Source organism: Sycon ciliatum, chromosome 7 (assembly GCF_964019385.1).
Source record: "Sycon ciliatum chromosome 7, ocSycCili1.1, whole genome shotgun sequence".
NCBI lineage: Eukaryota > Metazoa > Porifera > Calcarea > Leucosolenida > Sycettidae > Sycon > Sycon ciliatum.
The window spans coordinates 30,408,775-30,434,161 of NC_088649.1; the positions used below are offsets into that span (position 1 = coordinate 30,408,775).

General features: G+C 49.5%; 3 protein-coding genes across 3 annotated transcripts; 1 reads left to right on the forward strand and 2 right to left on the reverse strand.

Annotated features, from left to right (window-relative positions):
• Positions 1 to 643: 643 nt before the first annotated feature.
• LOC135821307 (SREBP regulating gene protein-like) lies at positions 644 to 9,352 on the reverse strand. Its single transcript, XM_065334364.1, has 5 exons — positions 8,737 to 9,352; positions 6,537 to 6,684; positions 6,117 to 6,271; positions 5,437 to 5,550; positions 644 to 2,928 (listed from the first exon to the last, which is right to left on the reverse strand). Exons 1-5 carry the CDS (start codon positions 8,860 to 8,862, stop codon positions 2,839 to 2,841), a joined length of 633 nt encoding a protein of 210 aa, XP_065190436.1. The 5' UTR covers positions 8,863 to 9,352; the 3' UTR covers positions 644 to 2,838.
• A 760-nt stretch (positions 9,353 to 10,112) lies between these two features.
• LOC135821306 (small ribosomal subunit protein RACK1-like) lies at positions 10,113 to 13,104 on the reverse strand. Its single transcript, XM_065334363.1, has 5 exons — positions 12,584 to 13,104; positions 11,989 to 12,084; positions 11,487 to 11,655; positions 10,966 to 11,105; positions 10,113 to 10,499 (listed from the first exon to the last, which is right to left on the reverse strand). Exons 1-5 carry the CDS (start codon positions 13,022 to 13,024, stop codon positions 10,380 to 10,382), a joined length of 966 nt encoding a protein of 321 aa, XP_065190435.1. The 5' UTR covers positions 13,025 to 13,104; the 3' UTR covers positions 10,113 to 10,379.
• A 272-nt stretch (positions 13,105 to 13,376) lies between these two features.
• On the forward strand, positions 13,377 to 25,313 carry LOC135821308 (SAGA-associated factor 29-like). Its single transcript, XM_065334365.1, has 11 exons — positions 13,377 to 13,640; positions 13,901 to 13,976; positions 14,673 to 14,751; positions 16,148 to 16,212; positions 16,673 to 16,730; positions 17,121 to 17,210; positions 17,751 to 17,897; positions 21,333 to 21,377; positions 21,651 to 21,744; positions 22,307 to 22,375; positions 22,675 to 25,313. Exons 1-11 carry the CDS (start codon positions 13,587 to 13,589, stop codon positions 22,798 to 22,800), a joined length of 903 nt encoding a protein of 300 aa, XP_065190437.1. The 5' UTR covers positions 13,377 to 13,586; the 3' UTR covers positions 22,801 to 25,313.
• The last annotated feature ends 74 nt before the right edge of the window (positions 25,314 to 25,387 follow it).

A 25,387-nucleotide genomic window follows, 5' to 3' on the forward strand; every position in this document is an offset into this window, starting at 1 on the left:
GCTGAGTACTGACCCCAGGCGAATGATGCTGTCATGCATGTAATATTATTTTTATTTTGTCCCCCGTGAATTCCGGGATTCCGCGGATTGCAGAATTTCCGCAGAATCCAGTAATGTTCGCAGAACTCAGAAAATCCCATGGATTATTGCAGAAAAGAGAGAAAAAACTGCTTTTTCTGGAGGCTTTTGCTGTATTCCACAGCCAAACCAACCTGCTTATTATTATTATTTAAATAGGGCAATCCCCACAGGCCTTGTGATTTTCAAAATCAACTTGCATGGTACATTTTGGAGCTTTCAATTTTTGGACCAGGATTTCGAATAATTTCGGTTCAGAATTTATACTAAAATTATAGGGACAACAAAATTCGGTGGTGTTGTGGAAATTCAATCTGTTTTTACGCTCATTTCCCTTGCAGAAATGCCGCAGAATTCTGCACGGAATGTCTGATATTCTGCAGCGGAATTCACGGGGGACAGTTTTATATTACGCAAGCGTGCATTGTCAGCCCTACCCCAAGCTACTTCGGAAGTATCCATGAGGCGCATGACGAGCTGGAGCAACGATAGCAGCAGCAGTAACAACAAAAATAATTGTAGTATAGCCGAAACTTCTTTTAATAGGACGAACACCAAGGACCGATTTTATCAGTTCCCAATGACGGGAGTTCTTCTTCTATCCATAATTATTACTTCATAGAAAGTTTAAATTAGTGAATACACAGTGATATATCCAATAGAGCTATGAATACTACGGCAGTTCATCTAAAGCGAAAGTTTGTCGACGAGGTTCACAGTAGACAAAATGTTGTACTGCTGAAAAGTTAACACGTCCTGAGCTCCGACATGGGTCGACATGCTCGGGAAGGGGAATATCTACTAGCAGGCCGGCAGAGCTAGTGCAAGCTAAACCAATGATCACGTGAGAGTCAAGCATGGTTATGGTTCAGGCATGAGCGTTCAAGATTACAATGACGATGTACTCTTGTTATAATCAAGTCTTCAAGACACAAGCCAGCCATCCGGCAGTGTAATGTCTACACGCACACCCACCCACACACACACTAGATGCTTGAGGGGCAACATGAGCTGCTGGTACACGGTGGACGTCCTGAACACGACAAACACGACAGCGGAACGCTTCACAGAAGTAAGAAAGCGCTCGCGACACGTCAATCTGACTCTGCAGCCTCCGCACTGTGTGACTGGTGAGCTCAGTGCACGAAGAGAAGGATGTCTTGCCCATTGCAAAATTATCCATAGTTATCCACCAGTTCGGGCTCCGGCATTGTCATCATCGGTATGTCGGTAGGATACTTCAACACCTCGAATCTCCTCTTCGGCATTTGCTCTCTCTCTCTCTCACGTTGAGGTGCAGATTAGCAGTAGTGGATACGTCCGTCGCATTCAACCGTGGGTATATCCACCACACATGGCTGGGTCAGTGTGACACACTGGCCAAACAACGACTGACGGGGGGGGGGGGGGGAGAGAGAGAGAGAGAGAGAGAGAGAGAGAGAGGAGAGAGAGAGCGGTCCATCCCAGCCACCGTCCGCGGAGCTGGAAGCGACGTAGCAGTCACCCTTTGTTATACACTACGTTTGCGGGCGATACTAACACCGCACAACTGACGCTACGGTCAAGTAGCGGCTGGTCGAGTGGCTCATGTCAGCTGTCAGCTGCACTATACAATTGCACGATGTGCCAGAGCAAACAGTGCCAGCCTCGCCAGGAGAGCAACATAAGTCAACGCTACGGATAATCGTCGGCATGCGTAGAGCATCGGACGGAGGAAGCCATCGTGCGTGCGGCAACTCCGTCGTGTAACGTAGCGACGCCGTCCTGGCCCTGCGCGTCAGTTCGTGATGTCGTACGAATGGTGCAGCGGAGCGTGACGCAGTCCATTGCACAGCGCTGCGAGGCCAATCGAGTGAGCACTCACCAGGGCACATCGTGTAGCAGAGCATGATAGTGCAAGGCTGAAGCCGAAGGTGGTAACTTGGCAGTAGTAGCAGCAGTAGCAGTAGAGTACAATGTATCAACAAACGTGCACGAACAAGCTGCGAGGTCAGTCGAGTGAACGCTCACAACAGCACATCGTGTAGCAGAGCACGGCTGTACTTCAAGGTGGCAGCACTAGAGCTGTTGTGGAGTAGAGCGTGCCAACACCATGCCCGAACAAGCTGCGAGGTCAGTTGAACGAGCACTCACAACGGCACATCATGTAGCAGAGCACGACAATGCAAAGCTGCAGTTCAAGGTGGTGATGGTAGTACTGTTGTGGAGTAGAGCACGTCAGCGGAGTGGCCGAACAAGCTGCGGCAGCTGCAGTAGAGCATGTCAGCGGAGTGGCCGAACAAGCTGCCGCAGCTGCAGTAGAGCATGTCAGCGGAGTGGCCGAACAAGCTGCCGCAGCTGCAGTAGAGCATGTCAGCGGAGTGGCCGAACAAGCTGCCGCAGCTGCAGTAGAGCATGTCAGCGGAGTGGCCGAACAAGCTGCCGCAGCTGCAGTAGAGCATGTCAGCGGAGTGGCCGAACAAGCTGCCGCAGCTGCAGTAGAGCATGTCAGCGGAGTGGCCGAACAAGCTGCGGCAGCTGCAGCCCATAGCAGTACTGGAGTAGAGCATATCAGCGGAGTGGTCGAACAAGCTGCGGCAGCCCATAGCAGTACTGGAGTAGAGCATATCAGCGGAGTGGTCGAACAAGCTGCGGCAGCTGCAGCCCATAGCAGTACTGGAGTAGAGCATATCAGCGGAGTGGTCGAACAAGCTGCGGCAGCTGCAGTAGAGCATATCAGCGGAGTGGCCGAACAAGCTGCGGCAGCTGCAGTAGAGCATGTCAGCGGAGTGGCCGAACAAGCTGCGGCAGCTGCAGTCCATAGCAGTGCTTGAACATCGGGTCACGGTACGTGTTCTCATGACGCACGCTCTGAGCATGTAAGCAGAAATGCACGCACCCATACGCACGCGCACGCATCCACACGCGCACAAACACATGCACATTTAAGTGGTCTTTGTAAAAACAAAAACAAAAAACACATGCGCACACACAAACACATGCACACGTACAAACAACCACACACCATGGTACAGTACATGGGGGTCATGACAGATGTCCATTATAACACAGGATGCATGTCGCAGGTCTATTGTGCAATGCCGGTACTCATGAATACTGAATACAGGAAAACCTGTCAAGGCGACCACCTGTCCAAGAAGACCACCTGTCCAAGAAGACCACTGCAACCAGGACCAAGGGATGCTATTTCCAGTCAAATGACCCTGGATAAGGAGACCACCTGGAAACAGAGACCACGTTTTGAAGGTCCCTTGAGCGGTCGTCTTGGACAGGTTGCACTGTAGTGTCAAAACCGGATTTCCACGAATAGTCGAATACCCTCCCCCGGAAATAACGTTAGGACACTAACCCCATGGTTAATACTTCGAAGTATGTGCACTGGTAAGCTCCCCAGGTTACAAGTACTGATGCTGCCGCCCAGACTAGGACCCAACACGTGCAGTCACATGTGACCAGATATGCCAGTGCAGGGGCATCGGACACGCTACGGTCACTACGGTATTGACCGTACCACGTTTCGCCCCAGGAATCAATAAAATATACTCAACTGGGCTCGAAATACCCGAATATTTCGGCTCAGCCACCAATCCCGCACAAGTAAATCGTACTTCAGATGGCTGCATATACCACACTAAAAATACCTTCCGACACCCCTGTGTTAAGTCCTAATCTAGGAACACACATGTGACCAGTTCCACGCACTACAAGGGATCACTTCACGCAGCACCCGAGGCAGACTCTCTGGTCTTCAGCCATTGTGAAAATCAACGTTAAAAGAGTGAAATCGAGATGTTTCATTTCCCTAGCAGATGGACAGGCCCTAACGTCGCAAGATTGCTTATAACATACGTGATGTGTAAGCTACGGTCATGTTTGAAAGCTATTCCCGATTTGGATTGGATTGGTTTATTTAATGTCGAATAGCAAACAGGCAGTGTTGCCTTATTGCATGAGATCGACTAAATCGTATAAATTCGTTTATCGCTGTGTATGTGGATTGGCCAGCCCTCTACTTTGCTGTCTGTATACACTGAGATCTGCTGGCTCTCGCTCCAATGCTGTCACAGGAGGCCAGACCTCTTCGGCCCTCGTTTTGCCCAACGCCGCATCTCGTTATGGCTTTATTTCAATTCGTTATCATGGCGCAGCTCGCTGGAATGCTCTACCTGCGGACCGTCGCCAAGCCGCCAGACGTCCCCTGCTGAATTTCTCCACCACATTAAAAACATACCTAGGGTTCCCTGTCAGAAGGCGTCCTCGCCTGTTGGGACGTCCATTAGTAAAATAAGATAAACTAAATTATAATATGGAAGAGAAAAAAGACATATGGATACGAGTTAAGAGTAACTCTCCATCACTGTAACATGATACTATATACAGTCAGAAAGTGCAATAACTAGGCACAAAACTGACAGAGTACTGAAACATTCGACGTCCTGACACCTAGCTTCAACACATCTCCGTAGCGCTAACCAACAGCCTTCCAACTTGGAAGGTTCAAGGTTATGGAAAGACCAAAGAGGGGAAGGCAAGCGCAACGAAAACGAGCAAAAGCTACAGTCCCAACGGAACAAAGAATGTCGATTGTTACTGGACGATGACGAGACCAGTACGATATTTGACAAAGCGGTCTAACTACAATTCGAAGCAGCAAAGCAGCACACCACCCAACTTGGGTGGGTCATAAATATCAAAGATAAGTAAAGAAAGGGAAGCTTTGCGAGAACGAATTGTACAAGCCGAAAGCCAAATGCATGAGGAGTACTGTAGGAGTTTGGCTTTCGGCTTGTACAATTCGTTCTCGCAAAGCTTCCCTTTCTTTACTTATCTTTGATATTTATGACCCACCCAAGTTGGGTGGTGTGCTGCTTTGCTGCTTCGAATTGTAGTTAGACCGCTTTGTCAAATATCGTACTGGTCTCGTCATCGTCCAGTAACAATCGACATTCTTTGTTCCGTTGGGACTGTAGCTTTTGCTCGTTTTCGTTGCGCTTGCCTTCCCCTCTTTGGTCTTTCCATAACCTTGAACCTTCCAAGTTGGAAGGCTGTCGGTTAGCGCTACGGAGATGTGTTGAAGCTAGGTGTCAGGACGTCGAATGTTTCAGTACTCTGTCAGTTTTGTGCCTAGTTATTGCACTTTCTGACTGTATATAGTATCATGTTACAGTGATGGAGAGTTACTCTTAACTCGTATCCATATGTCTTTTTTCTCTTCCACATTTATTTATGGCTCAACATCCGAGTTTTAAATTATAATAATAATTAAACCACAGCCCAGCACGCAAACCCACCCACACACGCACGCCCATACACTCAAGCACGCCACGAAAAGTACTGCTACGCTTTCAGCAAACAGACCTGGGATGAAGTGCGGCACTTGGACGTGCAGAACTCAAACTGCTCGTGGACAGCCAGGTAGAGCGGTGAGAGTGCCGCACGCAATCGCTGCACCATGCTACGTACGCTGACTTTCTGCAGAGCAAATTGAACAGGCACATTGAACACGCACGTGTACACACACACACACACATACACACACACACACACACACACAAACACACACACACACAAACACACACAAACGCACGCACGCACACACACACACACACACACAAACACACACAAACAAACACACACACACACAAACACACAAACACACACACACACAAACGCACGCACACACACACACACACACACACACATCAAACAGGTACACACATAGTAGCAGCGGCAGTACTGCCAATACAAATACAGTACATGTACTACCAACAGTATCCACTGCAGGGGCAGGTCAGCAGGATCGTTCACCTGGCTGAGAGGGTGTGTGTACTGTGTAGGCCTGGTGGAACCGGTCCGGGCCAGCTTTTCGGCCGGCAACAATTCTTCTCTTGAAAACATTACTGTATGTCGAAAATGAAAACATCCGATCAACTGAAAGCTGAGCCTGAGAAAGCATGCCCGTGGAGTCATAAAATAATGACTATCTGTTGCACAAGAAGCAAAGCAAACAACCAGCTGGCTATAGGCAAAGAGCGTACCTGTTGAGGCCGTAGGCAGCAGGACACACAGTACTCCCATCGACTGCAGCAGTGTGTTGTAGGCATGCAGGATATACACGTGTGCTGTACACTGCTGTTGTGTTGCCGCGGACAACAGCCGCCGGGTTGGAGATAGCGCATTGGACACACCACACCTTGAATACACACACAGCGGGTACACGTACATGAACAAGCACACGCACACACACACACACAGCACAGACTTTCATTATTATTTTCGAGCCAGGTATGTGAACATAGGAAAAAAAACACAAACAAAAAAAAACACAAACACACACATGCACACCCACACAGCACCCACACACACATGCACACAAGCACACATATGCACCCACCCATACCACCCACACACACACACGCCCCCCCCCCCCCCGCACACACACACACACACTCCCGTACCTTGATCATCAACCGTCATTGTCGGACCCTGGCTAGTGTGGTTGCAAGACTCTGCTGGCAGGTCGATACCTTTCAAGCGGCGAGGGGTACGCCATATAAACTCAGCCGGCGGCGATCGCGGGGCAACTGACGGTTGTCGCGCGAGAAGCTGAGAGAACGGAGAATACACGGTTAGGTCACACACATGGGTAGATAGCTACACACACCATGTACCACACACACGCGTGTGTGCACGCACGTACACACACGTGCGCGCAAACATCCGCACAACCACGCACATGTAGTGCACGGAGCTAGCAGTACGTATACGTCGTCCTATAATTCTGATAATAGCTGGGGAAAGTGATCGGCCGGGGAAAGTGATCAGCCAGGGAAAGTGATCTGCCGGGGAAAGTGATCGGCCGGGGAAAGTGATCGGCCGGGGAAAGTGATCGGCCGGGGAAAGTGATCTGCGGGGGGGAAAGTGATCGGCCGGGGAAAGTGATCGGCCGGGGAAAGTGATCTGCCGGGGAAAGTGATCTGCCGGGGAAAGTGATCTGCCGGGGAAAGTGATCGGCCGGGGAAAGTGATCTGCCGGGGAAAGTGATCGGCCGGGGAAAGTGATCGGCCGGGGAAAGTGATCTGCCGGGGAAAGTGATCTGCCGGGGAAAGTGATCGGCCGGGGAAAGTGATCGGCCGGGGAAAGTGATCGGCCGGGGAAAGTGATCTGCTGGGGGAAGTGATCTGCCCCTGTAGTAGCCCAGGGCTACACCGTACACCACACCTCAGAAACCAGCTCCAGGCCTGATACTACATAGTACGGTTGAGCTCGCTGAAATCCGACCCAAAGTGCAAAGCTGGGCGCCCTAAACTTTTGCAGCCCTTGACCAGGCCCTGGAAGTGGTACGAAAGCGGCTAGGCCAAACATACACATGTACAAGCATAGTGCTGTTGTTGGTTGACAGCATGTAACACCGAGGTGGACATGGAAATCGCGGTCGCACGTCTGGCGGTCCCAGGGCGCTGGCCATGCAGCCGTGGATAAGGCGGTACACACGATGCATTTACGCGCTGGTACGTGGTCGCATCGGATCAACATGTGCTCCGCGTGCACGCAGCGTTCTGTACGCGCTGAGGCCGCCGGCCCGGGTCAATCGACTGGATTTCCATGTCCGCTACAGTAACACTGAGGTGGAGGAGCACCGTGATGTAATTGAAACTGATCCAGTTTTGCAATTCGCGTGGTTTTTGTTTTTTTAAACTTCGGCCAGTATGACTACACTGTACTACAGTGCTGTAATTTCACAAATTTTCGGTGTACTTTTATTTTCGGTACTTTCGGTGCGTCTGTTTCATACCTAAAATTTCAATACACCGAACAAACACTAACACACATAATCTGATAGGGAACTGCTTCTCTGTACCTAAAATTTCTGTTCACCTAACCCGGCCTTTTGCCCTCATACCGAAAATATTGAACACCGAAAATTTCTGAAATCTGAGTATTCACTTTAGGCATGGGGTAGTTGCCATACCCAGGGGTGGTGATTCCAACGAGCACAACTCTATATTATGTAGAACCTTGTGCCCAGACTGTACACTATTCAACAGTGTGCAGGGCTGCGGCCTGCCATTCAGTTTAACCTGATCCCCACCACCCAGCTGATTGAAGGGGCTCTCACAGATACAGACACACACACACACACACACGCACGGCTGCACACACACACACATGCGCGCCTACGCACACATGCAGAGAGCTAGTAGTAGCAAGAGTACATAAGCCAGAGTGTGCAACTGTGCATGTCAGATCTGAAACAGCGCAGTTCGTGCACTACGTCACCCTGATGAGGTCAGCCAAGCCGCGACTTTGCGTACAGCTCAAATTTTCATGTTTCATAGCCCGGAAATCAGCCAAGTTTGCTTGGTTTTCGACGTCCTGTTTCAGGATTTCGGTGTTTTGTGTGACTGTGTACATCTACCGGCAAGTAAAGTCACCAAGCTATCCGTATCAAAAAACCGAAATCAGGACAAACTCAGTGACCTGCACCACCGCAACTGGTTACGCAACTTTTCACCGTACCTGTGGCTTACCATGCCGTCAGAAATGACGTAGTGCACGAATTACGCTCCCACAGGAATCATCCCGAGTTGCACACTCTGGTTTATGTACTCTTGGTAGTGGTAGTACATGTAGAGGCAGATTTCAACCTATACTTACCTTGCCCACAAACTTCAGATCCAGGACGAACATGTAGGTTAGCACCACCACCACGATCAGCGCCACAAGCACGCGTCTGCGTAACAGTGCGTTACGTAACTGGCTCAACAGTCTGAACGGATTCATGAAGCCGCTGTGCAGGGCCCAGTCCTTGCAATAGGCGTTGATCGCTCACAGCAGATGTCGGCTGGCATAACTCTGGTTTGATACGAGAGTCGATCTCGAGCAAAGGGCGTACTGCAGCATGAGCCTTGAGTGCTATTTCGCGAAATGAAAAACAACGGATTGTCACTGCACTTGATCAGTTACTGCCCGTGGAGCGTTAGGCTAGGCGAGACTATAATTCTCATCAGTCTGCACTATCGTGCGGAAGCTGTGAGTCGCTTGCTGCCAGCTTGTAGTGTTCTACAGAAGTCAAGAGTGGCAAACGCAACGAGCTCAAGTGCTCTCCACGGATCACTAAAGCCACGGCGGTTATGGACTCTTGCTAAAAGCTAGTGAAGACAGCTAGCTTCGACTGCTCTACGCGAAGCCCTCGCGCTAACCTCTACTCTAGAACTAATCCACTGCTTGTTTGTTGACGACTCCCTGCTGACTATACTAGTAGTATACTTTATTAATTTTTAGTATCAAGACAAGAGGCTACATAACCCAACATTGGCAAGAAAGTAGCAGTTTCTGTTGTACGAGTCGTGCTATTTCAAAAAAATGCATTACCTCATGCACCGAAAAAATGTGACTCATCAATCATTAGCTCACGACGTCACAGCTACAGCACGAACAAAAATTACAATTGTTGTAATCATGTTTATTCAGCCTCTACCAAAACGACACTGCATGCACTCAATCTGCGCTGCATGCATGCAATGATGATAATGGGACTAGCCCCGGACTGGGAGTCGAAGCATGCCATGGCCATATGGTCAGCTAAACGTCCCCTCCGAGTTGACTTTTGCTGTATTGGAATATTATTGCCTATAATTATATTGGACAGTGACTGAAATAAAACAAATAAAGTTGCTCACAACACGACTTCAACAATACACACCGGTAACCCCAGTTTACATACTACTCTTGAAGACTTGAGAACGATGTGTTGTCTGAGCGTGCTCCTGATCCTCTAGCTCTGCCCATTTCATCGACAAGGAACAGCATGCCAAATTCTGCACTCATGTTCACTTGAACTTTCTACATTCGCTATCATTGTATACACAATTGGCAAGATCAAGGTCACTTAGGTGTGTATACAACACGATTTGTTCAAAGGACCTACAATTAGACAGTTGAGGATTCCGTCCAAAACTCCCAGTGATGTTATGAAAGAGAGCACCCCAAGCATGCTACACACTATGACGAAAACAGACGCAGAGTAGCTGTTCTGTTATTAGATTCTTCTTTCTCCCTCTTTGTTATGATGTTGAGCAGAGTAGCAGCAGCATTGGTATGTGCATGCATGCCGCCTACCCACATAGCCAAAAGCAGCAGCAGAACCACACAATGACAGCAAGATGGAAGTGTAGAGGAAGACAAAACACAGCGACAAGGAACGAAAGTTGAACGAATGTCGCGGTTGCTGCTGCAGCCAGGTAAAAAAATGAAACCAGCAGATGGACACTGGAACCATGAACAAATGCTGACAGTACTTAGTTGGCGCTACGGGTAACCTGCCAGACGCGGATGAGGCCATCGGTGTATCCGGAGAACAGAGTCTGTCCGTCAGCAGACCAAGCAAGGGAGGTGCAGGTGGCGGCCTCCTGGGAGCTCTGTAAACAAACACAAATACCGACAGAGCAGATAGGGAATCAATGTTGGAAGAAGTATCACACCAGTTTCAAGCATGAAAGGCAAACAGAACTATGTGTGACGGTGTCGGGAAAAAAGTGCAAATGTTCCAAACACGGCAATACCAAATACGAGAATATTCCCTGGAAGTACAGAGAAATGTTTGTCAGCTTCAACTGCAAGGAATGCCACTGCTAGAGACCAAAGAAACCCCACACAGTGAATGCATTCCTCAACAGCCACAAGCCATTTCACTATTGGCAAACAATACGAGTCGAATGAGAACAGAGATCGCAACAACTCCTGCCTAGTCTGCCAAACCCTTTCAGGCATCTGTCATGAGTTAGTGTGTGCGTGCAGGGCTCAGCAGTAGAGCTTGACAATCAAAACCACATACAACAGAGGAACGGAGAAAGTGGAGGGCCCAAGGCAGAAACAGTAACTTACGGTCTGGGTTGGGTCCTGGATGGTGCACTCGTCAACGACGCTCTTGGTCTCCAAGTCCCAGACCTTGATGGTGGGTCCGCATGCAGCGCACAGCCAGTAGCGGTTGGGGGAGAATGTCAAAGCGTTGATGACATCACCACCTGCAAATCAGAAGGGAGGGGAGACATCGAGAGAAAGCAACAGAGGAAAGAAAACAAATTTAAAACAGAAAAAGAACGTCAATGAGACAAACAGTTTTTTTCAAGTCAGGGCAACACACAAAACTAGACAATGAATACCTGTACTAGCAAATCAATGATAGCGGCAACACTACAGAGGTGGGAATGTATCAGACGTTCGTACATAATCATGATCGATTCAACAATTCACATTGAAAATATAAAGAATTGAAGAAACTTCCCTTTGTCTGTAGCAACAAGCAGCGTAGGGTACAGCAATGCCTAGGAGTAAGTGTCTGGAGATATGTGGATTTTGTAGAAGAAAAAAAAAAAAAAAAAAAAAAAAGGGAAAGACCTGCTTACCCTCAAGAGTATACAGATGCTTGCCCTCGTTCAAGTCCCAGAGCATGGCGAGACCGTCTTTGCCACCGGAAGCGCACAGGGAACCGTCGGGGGAGACGGTGACGGTGTTGAGGTATCCAGTGTGGCCAATGTGGTTGGTCTTCAGGCGACAGTTGGTCAAGTTCCAGACCTAACCAGACCACGCAGCAAAAGTGCAAGCACCACCACAGGCGGCAGTGTTATGCGCCAACACTCAAAATGCACAAAAACTTAACGTGAAAGCAGCCTACCTAAATAAGCCCATTGCGCATTGCTGAATATGGAAGGTGTGAGTAATGCATGCGAGTATTCTGGGATCAGGAATGCACTGTTCAACACCCCACCATGCCCAGGTGGCTGTGTGGGGTTTATGGTACAAATTTCATCATTGCACAATGGGCTAATCAATATCAGTGATGCAAGCATATGCTAACACCGGAAGAGCAGAGTACAAACGAGGCGCGTCTTGAATAGAGAATAGTACCTTGACGAGACGGTCCCAACCGGCGGACACGATGATTGGGTTCTGGTTGTTGGGCGAGAAGCGAACGCATGATACCCACTCGCTGTGTCCCTCGTCCTACAAGCGCACAGAGTATAGGGGAAATACCTCTATGTTATAGTGTATACCAATAACACAATACAAAATTCAAAACCATAGCTCCGAAGAGGGCGTTATTCTCGACACGTACTCTATCACACAACGCCACTGAACGGCACGGATCATTGAATGAATCGGTGTTACTGCAGAAGCTGATTCCACGCCCACTACGGATACAGCAGTACTATGGTAGGGGAATCAATATCCAGCATGGCAAACTGCCTCAAATACGAATATACGCTGGTTCTCAGAATTGGAAAATAATTACAAGTGATGTGCAATACAACATGCATGCGACTATATTCTTTCTCGCTAGGTTAAAGGTATGTCCCCACGTTCATTAACAATGTTGCCCACCCACGTACCCACGTACCGACATGTCCGAACAATTAATGGACATTTGTAATGTTGACAAAAAAAATTATTGAGGTAAAGCTAGAATATGAATAACAATTTAACCCAGCCAAGAAAGCTTTACCTGGATGGTGTACTTGCATACTCCAAGGGTATTCCACAGCTTGATGGATCTGTCGCGGGAGGCAGACACGATCTGACGGTTGTCAGCAGAGAAAGCAACGCTGAGGACATCCTTAGTGTGTCCAACAAATCGGCGAGTAGTCACACCGCGCTGCAAGTCCCACAGACGCAGAGTATGATCCCATGAGCCGGACAGGGCAAACTGGCCATCAGATGAGATTACTACGTCGGAAACAAAGTGGCTGTGGCCAGTAAGACGGCGTTTTGGCACTCCTACATTACCAGTACCCTCTTCGCGATTCAAGTTCCATACGATAATACTTTTGTCTCTTGAGGAAGACAGGATCATATCAGGAACCTGAGGAGTGGTGGCAATCTGCGTCACCCAGTCCTTGTGACCCCGAAGGGCGCCAACATTTGTTAGCTGTTCTGTACTGGCCATTGTCTAAATCCTCGGCGACCGATCAAAGGAGAATCGCCAGTGATAGCCGACACAAGGCTGCAAGGGAGAAGAAAAGGATTTTCCACGTGCGCATGCGCGGTGATGTCTCCTTCGCTGACGCCATTTTTTGTTTTGCGTTATTTTTTGAAAAACCATCAAATCGCACAGATTTTATTGTTGATTTGCGTGCTTTCCAGATAAAGTCCAGCGATTTTGTGCCAACAAAAACTCCAAACCACTCGCTCTCTGAAGTTTTGGCCCAAAAACCTAAGATGGCGATCACGTGCTTGTTGCCAGGCTACGTGGTGACGCAGCGGCACTGCATCCGGATCACCATTCGAAAGACGGAAAAATCAATCATGTTTGTTTGAAAAGTCAGTTTTGTGTTCTGGCACGCGGCCTTCCAACACTCAACAATTAGTTTCTTCTATTCCCTGGTTTCTACAGCATAAATACTGCTGGCTGCTGTAGTAGCAGGTCACACGTTGCGCTTCACGTAACAAACTGAAGAGCTACGATAGCCAGAAGTTATTATTTTTACCTACACGAAGCTGCAGCAAACATGAGTGTGCCTCAGCTTCTACGCGAGCTTCATCAGCTCATCACTCAAGTCAATGTGAGTTCGAATGTTTTCTGGGCTGTGCAATATGCTAGCTGAAGTGTTTCTCGGTTTGCCTTGATACAGCGAGCACTACTAGCCAGTTGTGTAGTCGATTTCTATACCCAGTACATGAGACCAACATGTAAAACGTCATTACAAATGTATTGTAAAAAACAAGTACATGTACTAGTACAGTCATGTTGCTATCCATTCACGAGATTCGCATGAGCAAAATTGTGATTTGTGTTCGTTTTGTGTAATATTGTGTGATTTAGGATAGCACAGGTAAATCAGAATCAACCCTAACCGGCATCTCAAAAACACACGAACGTATCCAGTCAGAGATAAGGAGTGAGTAATCGAAAATGTGTGTGTGTGTGTGTGTGTGTGTGTGTGTGTGTGTGTGTGTGCGTGTGTGTACATGGTGCACATGCGCATGTGTGTGGTGTTTAGTGTGTGTGTGTGTGTGTGTGTGTGTGTGCGTGTGAGCATGTGTGTGTGTGTGCGTGTGAGCATGTGTGTGTGTGTGCGTGTGTGTGTGTGTGTGCGTGTGAGCATGTGTGTGTGTGTGTGTGTGTGTGTGTGTGTGGTGTTTGCCTACGGATGCGTGTGTTCGCCTGCGTAACTTGGATATGCATACTCGTACGGTTATCTCCTTGTAATCCGGCAACATTTGTGCTACGGAGGGTGCTGGAGGAACAAATCTGATTTACTGCTGCAATGTGCCTGAAAACCGGGATATTTTGGTTGATAAACATTATGCTGGCTTATAGAGAGTGCTGGTTTATAAAGTGCTGGATTGAAGAGGGACGGTTGTACGTGTACGTGGCTGAATATTTGTGTTTGTGTGTTTGTTCCCATGCGCACGCACGCTCTCTCTCTCTCTCTCTCTCTCTCTCTCTCTCTCTCTTTTTCTCTCTCTCTTTCTCTCTCTCTCTCTCTCTCTCTCTCTCTCTTTCTCTCTCTCTCTCTATCTCTCTCTCTCTCTCTCTCTCTCTCTCTCTCTCTCTCTCTCTCTCTCTCTCTCTCCTGTACTGGTGTGCGCAGGTGGGATGTCGCCATACTTTCGTTGCAAGCTACGCACTCTGTATGGAACCGCCGGTGACGATGCCAAACGGACGCTTGAGTATGTTGAGCTGTACTGAGCGAAGTGCCTGATCAGTGATCACAATATTTATCGTTGGTTTGAAACCAGATTTTACCCGACCGTAGGCCCCAAAAAGGGCCAATACTGCAAAACATGTAATTTTAGTAGTGGTGAAACGAATATACCGAATATTCGAATATTCATTCGGTTTGTCAGATTCGAACGAATATTTCTCATGGCGAATATTCGTTAACCCGGTATGCAGAGTTTACCGGGCGACTTCAAACTTCCGTAACTTCGCGAATACTTGACTGAATCACTTCATCGGAAGGTCTATCGGCATTAGAAAACTCTCAGCTGTCGTCTCGAAGCAACTCGAACGCGATCCGAGGTCCTGGAATGGAGTTATGGCGGTCGAACGAAAATCACGTCTCAAGCTGGGTTTTTTAGCGTGTAACATGCACTTCAGCTGGGGATTTTGTGAAAATTGACCTAGAAATGATGGAAAATATGCACCTTCGTTTGTCATGCCTATTTATAGTGACAATATTCAATAAAATGACTGAGAGGAGGGCGTGTGATATCATCTGTGTTAACGAAAGAATATTCGTTCGTTCGTTAAGCCAAAGAATATTCGGCAACTGGGTTTTGATATTCGTTTCACCACTAAATTTTAGGTGTATTAAAATTTCGGTGTCAGGGACCTGCCAGGTTTTAGGTGTAATTTAGAATTAGGTGACCAGCATTCCCTTCACATACAGTGTATACTCTGGTGCCTTTTAGATGTAATCTAAATTTAGGTGCTGGTTTTCACTACCGAAATCACCGAAATTAAGGTTACACCGAAAATATCGTGTTTTACAGTATCTAGAATTTGAAAAGTCGTGTTTCTGGTGTGAATGAGGTTGGCAAGAGCACGCATGTGGTGAAGATGAGACTGCTTTATTATTTTATTCATTTATTTTTATTTAGAAAATAGCAGCTCGCGGTTACAGCGTCAACTGCACCAGCAGTGCACACATGTGACATAGCTGCCTCATTCATTTACCGCTACAATTTTCACATTAACATTGTAATACATAAACTCACACTGCTGGTGTAATTGACGCTATGTGTAACCGCCAGCTGCTATTTTGTGAATATTTCTCTAGCTATATAACTGGTTATTTTTTTTTTTTTATTCCAAGCCATACATGGCTGGGGTAGCCAATGACCACTTTGCGTGGCGATTTCAGGGTTTTTATAGCCAACCACGGCTAACAAGGAAGGGGGGATTAGGGCCCAGACCTCCTATTTAAAAGTTCTAATCTGGATTTTGGATCGGCTTTTCCACACATTCAGCGCTGGTGTACCTGTGCTAAGGTTTTGTAAACTCCTTCCATCGCTTGTGTGCGTCTACCGGTATCTAACTTGATGCTGTGTGTGTCCCCTGCAGGATTATCAACCATTCTCTGGAGAAGATCAACGAGGTCAAAACACTGCGCAGCAATAAGCGAGTCGGTACGCACTCTTTGCAGATCACGTGTGTGTGTGTGTGTCTGTGTGTGTGTGCTGTGCTGTGTGTGTGTGTGTGTGTGCGTGTGTGTGTGTGTGTGTGTGTTCCTGTGTTCCTGTTGAGTCTCTCCCCTCTCCCTGGAACTCACAGTGGAAGACCCACGTGACCAGGTTTGGTTGTGAGCAAGTACAAGTAATATGTATGTGTGTGTGGGTGCATGGTGTGTGTGTGAGTCTGTGTGTGTGTGTGTGTGTGTGTGTGTGTGTGTGTGTGTGTGTGTGTGTGTGTGTTTGCTTGCTGTTGAACTGGATTTGAAAGAAACCGATCCAGTTGATCCCCCCCCCCCCTCATTCTCTCTCTTAGACAGTACAAGTAGTAATAAGTATAGGTGAGTTGTCGCCAATCTTCGTTCTCCGGTTAACTCAGTCCTCCTGGCCTCGTTTTGTCCTGACTTTATCGATGTAGGCCGTGCCCTGACTTCATCGTCGTATGTTGCAGAGCAAGAGACACAGCAAGGGACACGGTATGCTATGCACTGAGTCGCTGCTGGTGGGGCTGTTACTGCTGCCGCTGTTGCTGGTGGTGGTGTTGCTGCTGCTGCTGCTGCTGCTGCTGCTGCTACTGCTGTTGTTGGTGGTGGTGGTGCTGCTGCTGCTGCTGCTGCTGTTGTTGTTGTTGTTGTTGGTGGTGGCGGTGGTGGTGGTGGTGGTGGTGGTGATGGTGGTGATGGTACTGCCGCTGTCACTGCTGGTGGGATGTTGTAGTGGTGCGATCTGGGCTCAAAGACAGTGCCTGTGAACACGATGTGTTGCCTGCCTCTCTCTCTCTCTCTCTCTCTCTCTCTCTCTCTCTCTCTCTCTCTCTCTCTCTCTCTCTCCCTCTCTCTCTCCCTCTCCTGTTTCTCGCTGCTCAGCAAATCGACAATGCGACGCGGTGTGCTGATGAGTCTACTCCAGCAAGCAGCCAAAGACCTGCCCGTCTTCGAGAAGACGTCCGCGAAGCAGTGAGTTTGCTGTTTGGGACAGTGACCACTGAGTCACCTGCCTGTAATGGTGGCAAGCTCCCTGTTCGGGTATTATGTTGGCCACACTTTCTGTGCACTTTCTAGTTTGCTTGGAACTGCTGAGCATTTGGTTACGATGGTACAGTCAGACCTCGCTTATCCGGTCCTCTTTTATCCGGATCCCTCGCCATCCGTAAGAAAATAGGTGGTTACGGAATGCACAGCATACGCGATGCATCCAGCAAAACCGGTGTTCGATTATCCGGTTCCCTCGCTTATCCGGATATTTTTGTGGAAAAAAACGGATGTCTGCGGACGGTTAAGCGAGGTCTGACTGTAATGTTGTCATGGTTACCATGTAGAACATGGCTTTGTAAAGACAGCAGGCGGCAGCTAGCCCAACCTTTCAGTATGATTGTGAACAGTTTTTTTTTTAATGTTCTGAGTTCCGGGCTCTGCCCGGTCCCGACCTGCTCGGGTACTAAGGGTAATTCTACAGTGCTTCTCCCTGTTTGCTTTGTGCGGATGGTGTGCGTGCAGATCACAAGCGCTAGTCGGGTGTATCAGTGCGGGAAATAACTACCACGCTAAGCTTGCTGATCAGGTGGCTGCGCTGGTCGAGACCTCCGAAGGCGAGGAGCAGTGGATCATGGCCGAGGTGGCCTCCTACAGCATTGCCTCCACTACGTGAGTGTGTGTGTGTGTGTGGGGGGGGGGTGTATATGTGTATGTGTGTGTATGTGTGTGTGTGTGTGTGTGTGTGTGTGTGTGTGTGTGTGTATGTGTGTGTGTGTGTGTGTGTGTGTGTGTGTGCACGTGTGCACGTGTGTATGTGTGTGTGTGTGTGTGTGTGCACGTGTGTATGTGTGTGTGTATGTGTGTATGTGTGTGTGTGTGTGTGTGTGTGTACGCGCACGCACACGTGCGGTGTTATTGATACCATCTCGTAGCACAGTCAGAACAGAAAGAAGAGGATTGGTTTAGCCAAGCGAAATGAGTGAAAGAAACAAGAAAAGTAGAGTGCCTGCCCTGTAGCTCTGTCTCATGGTTGTGTGTGTGTGTGTGTGTGTGTGTGTGTGGCAAGCAGATGAGCGGATGCGGTATGTGAGACACACAAGGTTGTGATCTGTACTACACTCAGCTCCCCTGATGACATGGCAATCCGTGCAGTTGGACAGGTCTTGTTCCCGGACCATTGCATAGTCGATGCAGTGCCACCGCTTCGAGCGGGGATGTTGCCAGGTACACTTGTGGATGTTACGTTTCATGAACCAGGTGTTGCACACAGTAAGGCTGTTGCACGCTAAAAACTGGAGAAGCTCAGCGCCAGCCTCATTGACAGTGCCAACACCATGTGGGCCACGTGTTCCATACCAGCCATCGTCACAGATTTCAGCTCCAACTCTAGCGTTGAAGTCCTGGAATCATGGAATCATGGAATCATGGAATCATGGAATCATGGAATCATGATGGCTGCGTTGAGGACAAATGGTCTGCCGTCAAATCTGCTATCGTCACCAGCGCTGAGAAGCATCTTGGCCGTCCACGTCGTCGCCAGCCTGATTGGTTTGAAGCGTGTGCTGATGTTCTTGCACCTATGCTGGATAGCCGCAATGCCTTACATCGCAAATGGCTCGCCTCTGGTTCTGACGCTGACAGGCGTCGCTTTGTCGAGGCTCGTGGCAAGTGCAGAACTGCCGTGCGTAACGCAAAGAGTGAGTGGATTGGACGTAAAGCTAATGTGGTTGAGTCAAGTCGGTTTAGTGGCAAGCACGCATGGTCTGCAATCCGTGATATACAGAAGTGCTATTCGGGATTATCACCTATCTCCATCCCATCCATCCGTGACAGTGACGGAGTTATCTGTAGCTCCCAGGAGGGGCAAGAGAAATGCTGGCTGCAGCATTTTGCCCGTCTATTGAACGTTCGCAGCACCTTCGATGCTACCATCTTTGACCACATTGAGCAGCGTGAAGTTGATGAGTCACTCGGCCAACTTCCCTCGCTAGAGGACCTCACTATGGCTATACGCCAGCTGGCTAATTGCAAGGCTCCTGGCTCATCTGGAATTGCACCTGAACTGCTTAAAGCTGGTGGTACACCATTGCTTGAGGCTCTGCTTGATGTTATTCACACTGCATGGACCAACGGAACGGTTCCCCAGGATTGGCGGGATGCCCAACTCGTCCCGATTCCCAAAAAGGGTGACTTGACCAACTGCAACAACTGGCGCGGCATTGCCCTCCTAGATGTCGCTGGCAAGGTTTGTGGCCGTCTCATTCAGGACCGTCTCCAACTTGTCGCGGAACAAGAACTTCCAGAATCCCAGTGTGGCTTTCGCCCTGGTCGCGGCTGCGCTGATGCCATCTTTTCCATTCGCCAGCTCATCGAGAAATCGTACGAGCACCGTCAGAAGCTGTTCTGTGTCTTCGTAGACCTGAAGAAAGCATATGATTCCGTACCACGCCAAGCACTCTGGCTAGCATTGGGGAGGCTAGGCATTCCTGAAGGGCTCCTCAATCTAATCCAATCGTTCCACGAGAGCATGCAGGCAGCTGTGCGCGTCGGTGCCAGCACTACCGAGCCGTTTGCGGTCAACAATGGCCTCCGTCAAGGCTGTGTGATGGCCCCAGTACTTTTTAATCTGTACTTCGGTGTTGTGCTTGAGCGGTGGGCACAAGTGATGCAGGACAGCGACCATCCACCTGGCATCCCCATCCAATTTAGCATCAATGGCAACCTTTTCTCAAAGCCCGCTCGCCAGTCTACTGCCGCAATCATCAACGACATTGAGTACGCAGATGACGCGGTCTTGCTCGCTGAAGACCGCCCTGGTGCTGAGAAGTGCCTTGAAACATTCTGCACGGTTGCCTCTTCCTTTGGCCTCTGCGTCAACGCTGCTAAAACGAAATTTCTCGTGGCAGGTAGCCAAGTCAACATGCCTGATAGAGCCGATATGAACGTCAACGGTGATACTGTGGAGCACGTTCCATCCTTCATTTATCTGGGGTCCGTCGTGACACCGGATGCCCGCTCCTCTACTGACGTCAGTCGCCGCATAGCTGAGGCTTCCAAAGCCTTTGGAGCTCTTCTTCCAGTCTTGTCGGATCGCTCGCTGTCATTAGTCAGTAAGCGAAAGCTATACGTGGCCTGTGTCTTGTCCATTTTGCTGTACGGCAGTGAGTGCTGGACGCCCTTAAAAGCTGATAGTAGACGTTTGGATGCCTTTCATCATCGCTGCATCCGCACAATATTAGCCATCCCTCGCAGTCAGCAGCAATCCGATCGCATCACGTCTGCGCAGTTACGTCGTCACTGGGGTGACCCAGTGCCACTCTCTGTTAAGATGCGCCATCGTCGTTTAGAGTGGCTTGGTCATGTGGCTCGGATGTCGGAGGACCGTGTCCCATTGCAGCTGTTGTTTGGTCGTTTGTTGGCTGCGCGCCCCTTCTGCGGTCCCAGGCGTAGGTGGAGAGACGTTGTGGCTACTGACACGAAGTCCATTCCAAACTGGTTTGATTGCGCACAAGACCGGTCAGCTTGGCGAGAGCAGGTTCTGGTTTTTCAGCCTCCTCGGGCAGTAGAGAAATCCGTACTCTGCTCATCTTGCAACCGGGCTTTCTCTCGTCCTCAAGACAAGGCACGGCACAAGTGTTTGGCTGAGCGCCAACTTCCCGTCCACCAACAGCGTGGTTCAGCACAGTGCGTCAGTTGCTGCCGATGGTTCCGTAGTAAGGGTGGGCTTGCAGTTCATCGCTGCCAGCCTGCACTCCCTGAACATGCAGATACGGCATTGACGGCGTCTCTCGCTAGTTGCTGCTTCCAGCATTGTCAACGCTGCAATCGCTGCTTCAAGTCCCGGGCTGGTTTTAACCGCCATAACTGCAACCGTGGAAAACGTCTTGCTGCAGCCGATAGGGAATCACTGCCGCTGATCTGCATGCATTGCCCGAAACGTTTCCGACGACAGCAAGATTTGACGAGGCACCAGAAGTCCTGCCAATGACGGTGCACTCCAAACTCTGGCCCCCTCCGGGGGTGACATTGCCCAATGGGCAGTCATGCTATAGTAGTAGTAGTGTGTGTGTGTGTGTGTGTGTGTGTTCTGTTGTTATTCTGCAGGTATGTAGTGGAGGATGTTGATGAAGAAGGCAAGAGTGTTAGAGAGTAAGTGCATGTTGCTTGCTTGCTTTGTTGCTTGCACGGCTGTTTGCGCTGCATTGTACTGTGCTTCACTGCACTGTGCTGCAGCTAATGCCGCTAGCGATTTGATGTTGCCTTTTGTTTGCACCAATGGTTTGTAGCAATATTCTCTCTGTCTCTCTCTCTGTCATCTCTCTCTCTCTCTCTCTCTCTCTCTCTCTCTCTCTCTCTCTCTCTCTCTCTCTCTCTCTCTCTCTCTCTCTCTCCCAACCTGTATATCTGTGTCCCTGTGTACAGTCGCCACACGGTTGCAAAGAGCTGTGTCACACCGCTACCCAAGCACAAGGCTGACCCTGCCGTGATGCCCAATGCTTTGTTTCCAGTTGGTCAGGTGAGGCATCAAGGACAAAGTCATCTACACGTAGTTTAGCGACGGTGATGACACCTAGTGCTGCTTATGGTATCACATCAAACATCCGTGCGGGTAGGGCAGCTTGATCATAGCCTTGGTTTCCCTCTCGTGGGAGTCAGGATCATCTGGTGATGATGTCATCATGTAATACGTGTGTGTGGATGTACCCATCATACAGTCGGACCTCGCTTAACCGCACTCATCTGTTTTCCATACAAATATCCGGATAGGCGAGGGAACCGGATAATCGAACACACATACTGTGTGTATGCATGACATATGCTGTAAATCGGTAACCAACGATTTTTGTCGGGATGGCGAGGAATCCGGATAAAAGAGCACCGGGTACGCGAGGTCTGACTGTATTCCTGCACTGTATGTGGGTGTACACAGCATAGTCCCTTTGAACTGTTGTGGCTTGCCATGCAGTATTTGTGAGCTCCATTCAAGCAAGACTGCTCTGGCCAGACAAAGTCGGTACAGGAGGTCCTGACGTTGTACCTTGTTTTTGCGTGTGTGTACGTGTGTTTGTGCAATACAGAAAGTGATGGCGTTGTACCCGCAGACGACCTGCTTTTATCCAGGTCTGGTGGATGCTCGTCCCGGCAATGTGAGTGTAGTTTTCACGTGTGTGTGTGTGTATGTGTGTGTGCGTGCGAGTGTGCTGGGCGGTTCAATAGCCACCTGAATAGTCTTTTTTTCATCAGTACAGACTCTGTCTCTGTCTCTCTCTCTCTCTCTCTCTCTCTCTCTGTCTCTCTCTCTCTCTCTCTCTCTCTCTCTCTTCCCTTTGCCGGGAATGCCCCGGGAGAGACCCATGTGACCAATTTCTGGCTGTCAGTAAGCATGTCTGTGTGTCTGTGTCTGTGTGTGCGCGTGTGCATTGGTGTATGTGCATGTTTTCTGCAGGTCGACTCCGAGTACATGATCTCGTTTGAAGATAATTCGTACGTGGAGGGCTACTCACCAGCCCTGGAGGTTCCTCAGCGTTACGTGTTGGCATGGCGAGAACCCAAGCGGCGACATAGACACTGATTATCCGTGACTTGGGTACCATAGCAACGACGACAACAACAACTATAACTATAGCAACAGTGTGTATGGTTACAAGATTAATATGCATATCAAGCAACAATGACGAGTGCCCCCACCCCGGCTTGGAATCAACGACGGCACTATCGTCTTCTCATGCAGGTGTCTATTCGTGGACGTGCTACTAAAGCTGGTCGTGTGGACCTGCTTCTCGATTCCGTTCCTTAGCTACCCGCATCTATGCCGTGTTTGTGTGTGTGTAATGATCACGCATGCCATTGTGTCAACATGTGCAGTGACGACCCGAACCGACGCCGAATCACTGGCGTACTCTAGGATTACCAAACTCGGAACATGCTTCTTGTCCACTGTCCGCCTCTCACCACACCTGCTACGCCGTGACTATTGACATGCACACGCTGTAGTCAGCGACAACACTGCTCAACGCAAGACTCTGCTGGCTCTAGTCCACTAACACGACTACCATTCGCAAGACTCCGCTGGCTCTAATCCATTAACAAAACTGCCCTTCGCAAGACTCCGCTGGCTGTAATCCATTGACAACGTTACTCTTCGCTAGACCCCGCTGTTTATAATCCCCTGCTGTCTCTAAGACTTTCCCATAACTTCGGGAGGTCTTGTCTTCAGCCCTGGCTACAGGAACCTGCCATGCAACAACAACAAAGCAGACAGAAACACCATCCCTGAACTGGAAAGCTGGCATGATCGCTTATCTAAGTCAACGATGCGCGTCATATCGTCGACGGTGTTCTCATCGTTACAGTCTGTATGTAGCTGCTTACTGGGCAGTACTGATCCCAGTGCGACCTATGAAGCACACACACCGCCGCATCTGCCATCAGTGCTCATCCCAGTGCGACCCATGAACACACACACACCGCCGCATCTGCCATCAGTGCTGATCCCAGTGCGACCCATGAACACACACACACACCGCCGCATCTGCCATCAGTGCTGATCCCAGTGTGACCCATGAAACACACACACACACACACCGCTGCATCTGCCATCAGTACTGATCCCAGTGCGACCCATGACGCACACACCGTCGCAGATGCCGTCCTGGATGCTCTCAAGTCTCAACGCTCTATACCAGTGCGCTGTCCGTGGCACAGTGCTATACGCCCTGATCCGACCAACCCTCAGCGTGGACTACTAGCATGTTCACAAGGACCCTGACTCGGGGGGTGATCGCTTGCCGCCCTCGTTGCTCTGGCCATGAGCCGCTTACTAGCAGACCCTTTCGCAGGGTATTTTACGTTGCGCTGTACGCAACCGCTGCATCTTCTGTACGGACCGGAGTGCTAGTACATGCACACACATGCATCACCTGGACTCGCTCGTGCATGTGCGAGGAATGCCAAGGGTACATTCACACGGACTGGAGAGAGTGTGTATGTGTGCCAGGGTAGAGAACGTCTACCTGCTGTCAACGACTATGGTCTATACAAAACTCCGCTAACGCTTACGTTCACCTCGGTTGCTAGTATACCGGCTTGGAGACTGCCTGCTGTCTTCGACAATGGTGTGTGCAAAGCCTGCCATGCATATGCGACATACACACAGCACACAGTGGCGTCGACACTGTCCGCGCCGCGCGCCGTCTTCATGGATCCGTGCAAAGACAGGTGCACCGTCAAGGACGCACGCAACGAACGCTTAGCGGTGCGGCCGTTCTGATCTGTACCTGTTGTGTGTGTTCTCCGTCTTCGACGTCGTCATGGATCCGTGAAACGACACGCGCACGTACACACGCGCTTGCCGTAATCGGCGTGGAAACCGGCTTCTTGCGTGTGCCAGCACCGCTGCCATGGTTACGATCCACGCACTTGTGTGGCAGTTCTTCCATCGCCGTGCCTGGCCGGCCGTCAGGCATGAATGTACACACTTTGGCTCGTGTGACCGGATGAACTATCTCTGCTGTCAGATCTGCTGCTGTCACTAGTAGCATGGTCTGCTTGGTTATTGCTGGAGCGTGGTGGTCACATGACCAGATGAACTATCTCTGCTGTCAGGTCTGCTACTGCTGCTAGAGTCCTGGTCTGTTTAGCTGGAGTGTGGCCGTGAGCGCACCGTCATCCGTTTCAAAGTCCCCACCTGAACTGGCTGACTGTACTGTACTGCTGCTAGCTCCTCATCATCGCTGTTGCCACATCTGCTGCTGCTGCCAGTGGCGTGGTCTGCTTGACTTCTACCCTGTGTTGTGGGTAAAATACTAGTACTAGGTACTAGTAGTAGCAGCTGGCAGAACGCTGCAAAGTACCTACAAAAGGTGCCCCCCCCCCCCCCCCCAGCCCCAAAGCTCCTTTTTTCCTGTTCAAACTCATCACATTTTTACTCTGTTTTTTTTTATTCCCCGAGCAGTTGACTGCTTCGCTGCCTATTCTTCATGTATTCTGCCCGTCCGTTTTTATCGTCTCGCTTTGATTTTTGAAGCCCTCTCAACCAAGAGATTCCAACCGTGTTCTGTTTTTAAAAAAATGTTTTCCCAACAACTGCAAGTCACAATGCCAGTCCAATACCAGGTACAGTACCAGGTACAATACCAGTAGTCCACTGGTGCTCAGGG

Bases quoted from the DNA above. Each gene is read 5' to 3' on its own strand.
- LOC135821307 (XM_065334364.1), bottom strand. From the start codon at position 8,862: ATGAATCCGTTCAGACTGTTGAGCCAGTTACGTAACGCACTGTTACGC. The intron at 6,272-6,536 runs GTACGGGAGTGT...TGTGTATTCAAG, and splicing joins AATGACGGTTGATGATCAAG to GTGTGGTGTGTCCAATGCGC. The intron at 2,929-5,436 runs GTCTGTTTGCTG...TTACATGCTCAG, and splicing joins AGTGCCGCACTTCATCCCAG to AGCGTGCGTCATGAGAACAC.
- LOC135821306 (XM_065334363.1), bottom strand. From the start codon at position 13,024: ATGGCCAGTACAGAACAGCTAACAAATGTTGGCGCCCTTCGGGGTCAC. The intron at 12,085-12,583 runs GTAAAGCTTTCT...GTGCGCTTGTAG, and splicing joins TATGCAAGTACACCATCCAG to GACGAGGGACACAGCGAGTG. The intron at 11,106-11,486 runs GTAAGCAGGTCT...TCTGATTTGCAG, and splicing joins GCATCTGTATACTCTTGAGG to GTGGTGATGTCATCAACGCT.
- LOC135821308 (XM_065334365.1), top strand. From the start codon at position 13,587: ATGAGTGTGCCTCAGCTTCTACGCGAGCTTCATCAGCTCATCACTCAA. The intron at 13,641-13,900 runs GTGAGTTCGAAT...TGTGTGATTTAG, and splicing joins AGCTCATCACTCAAGTCAAT to GATAGCACAGGTAAATCAGA. The intron at 13,977-14,672 runs GTGAGTAATCGA...TGGTGTGCGCAG, and splicing joins TATCCAGTCAGAGATAAGGA to GTGGGATGTCGCCATACTTT.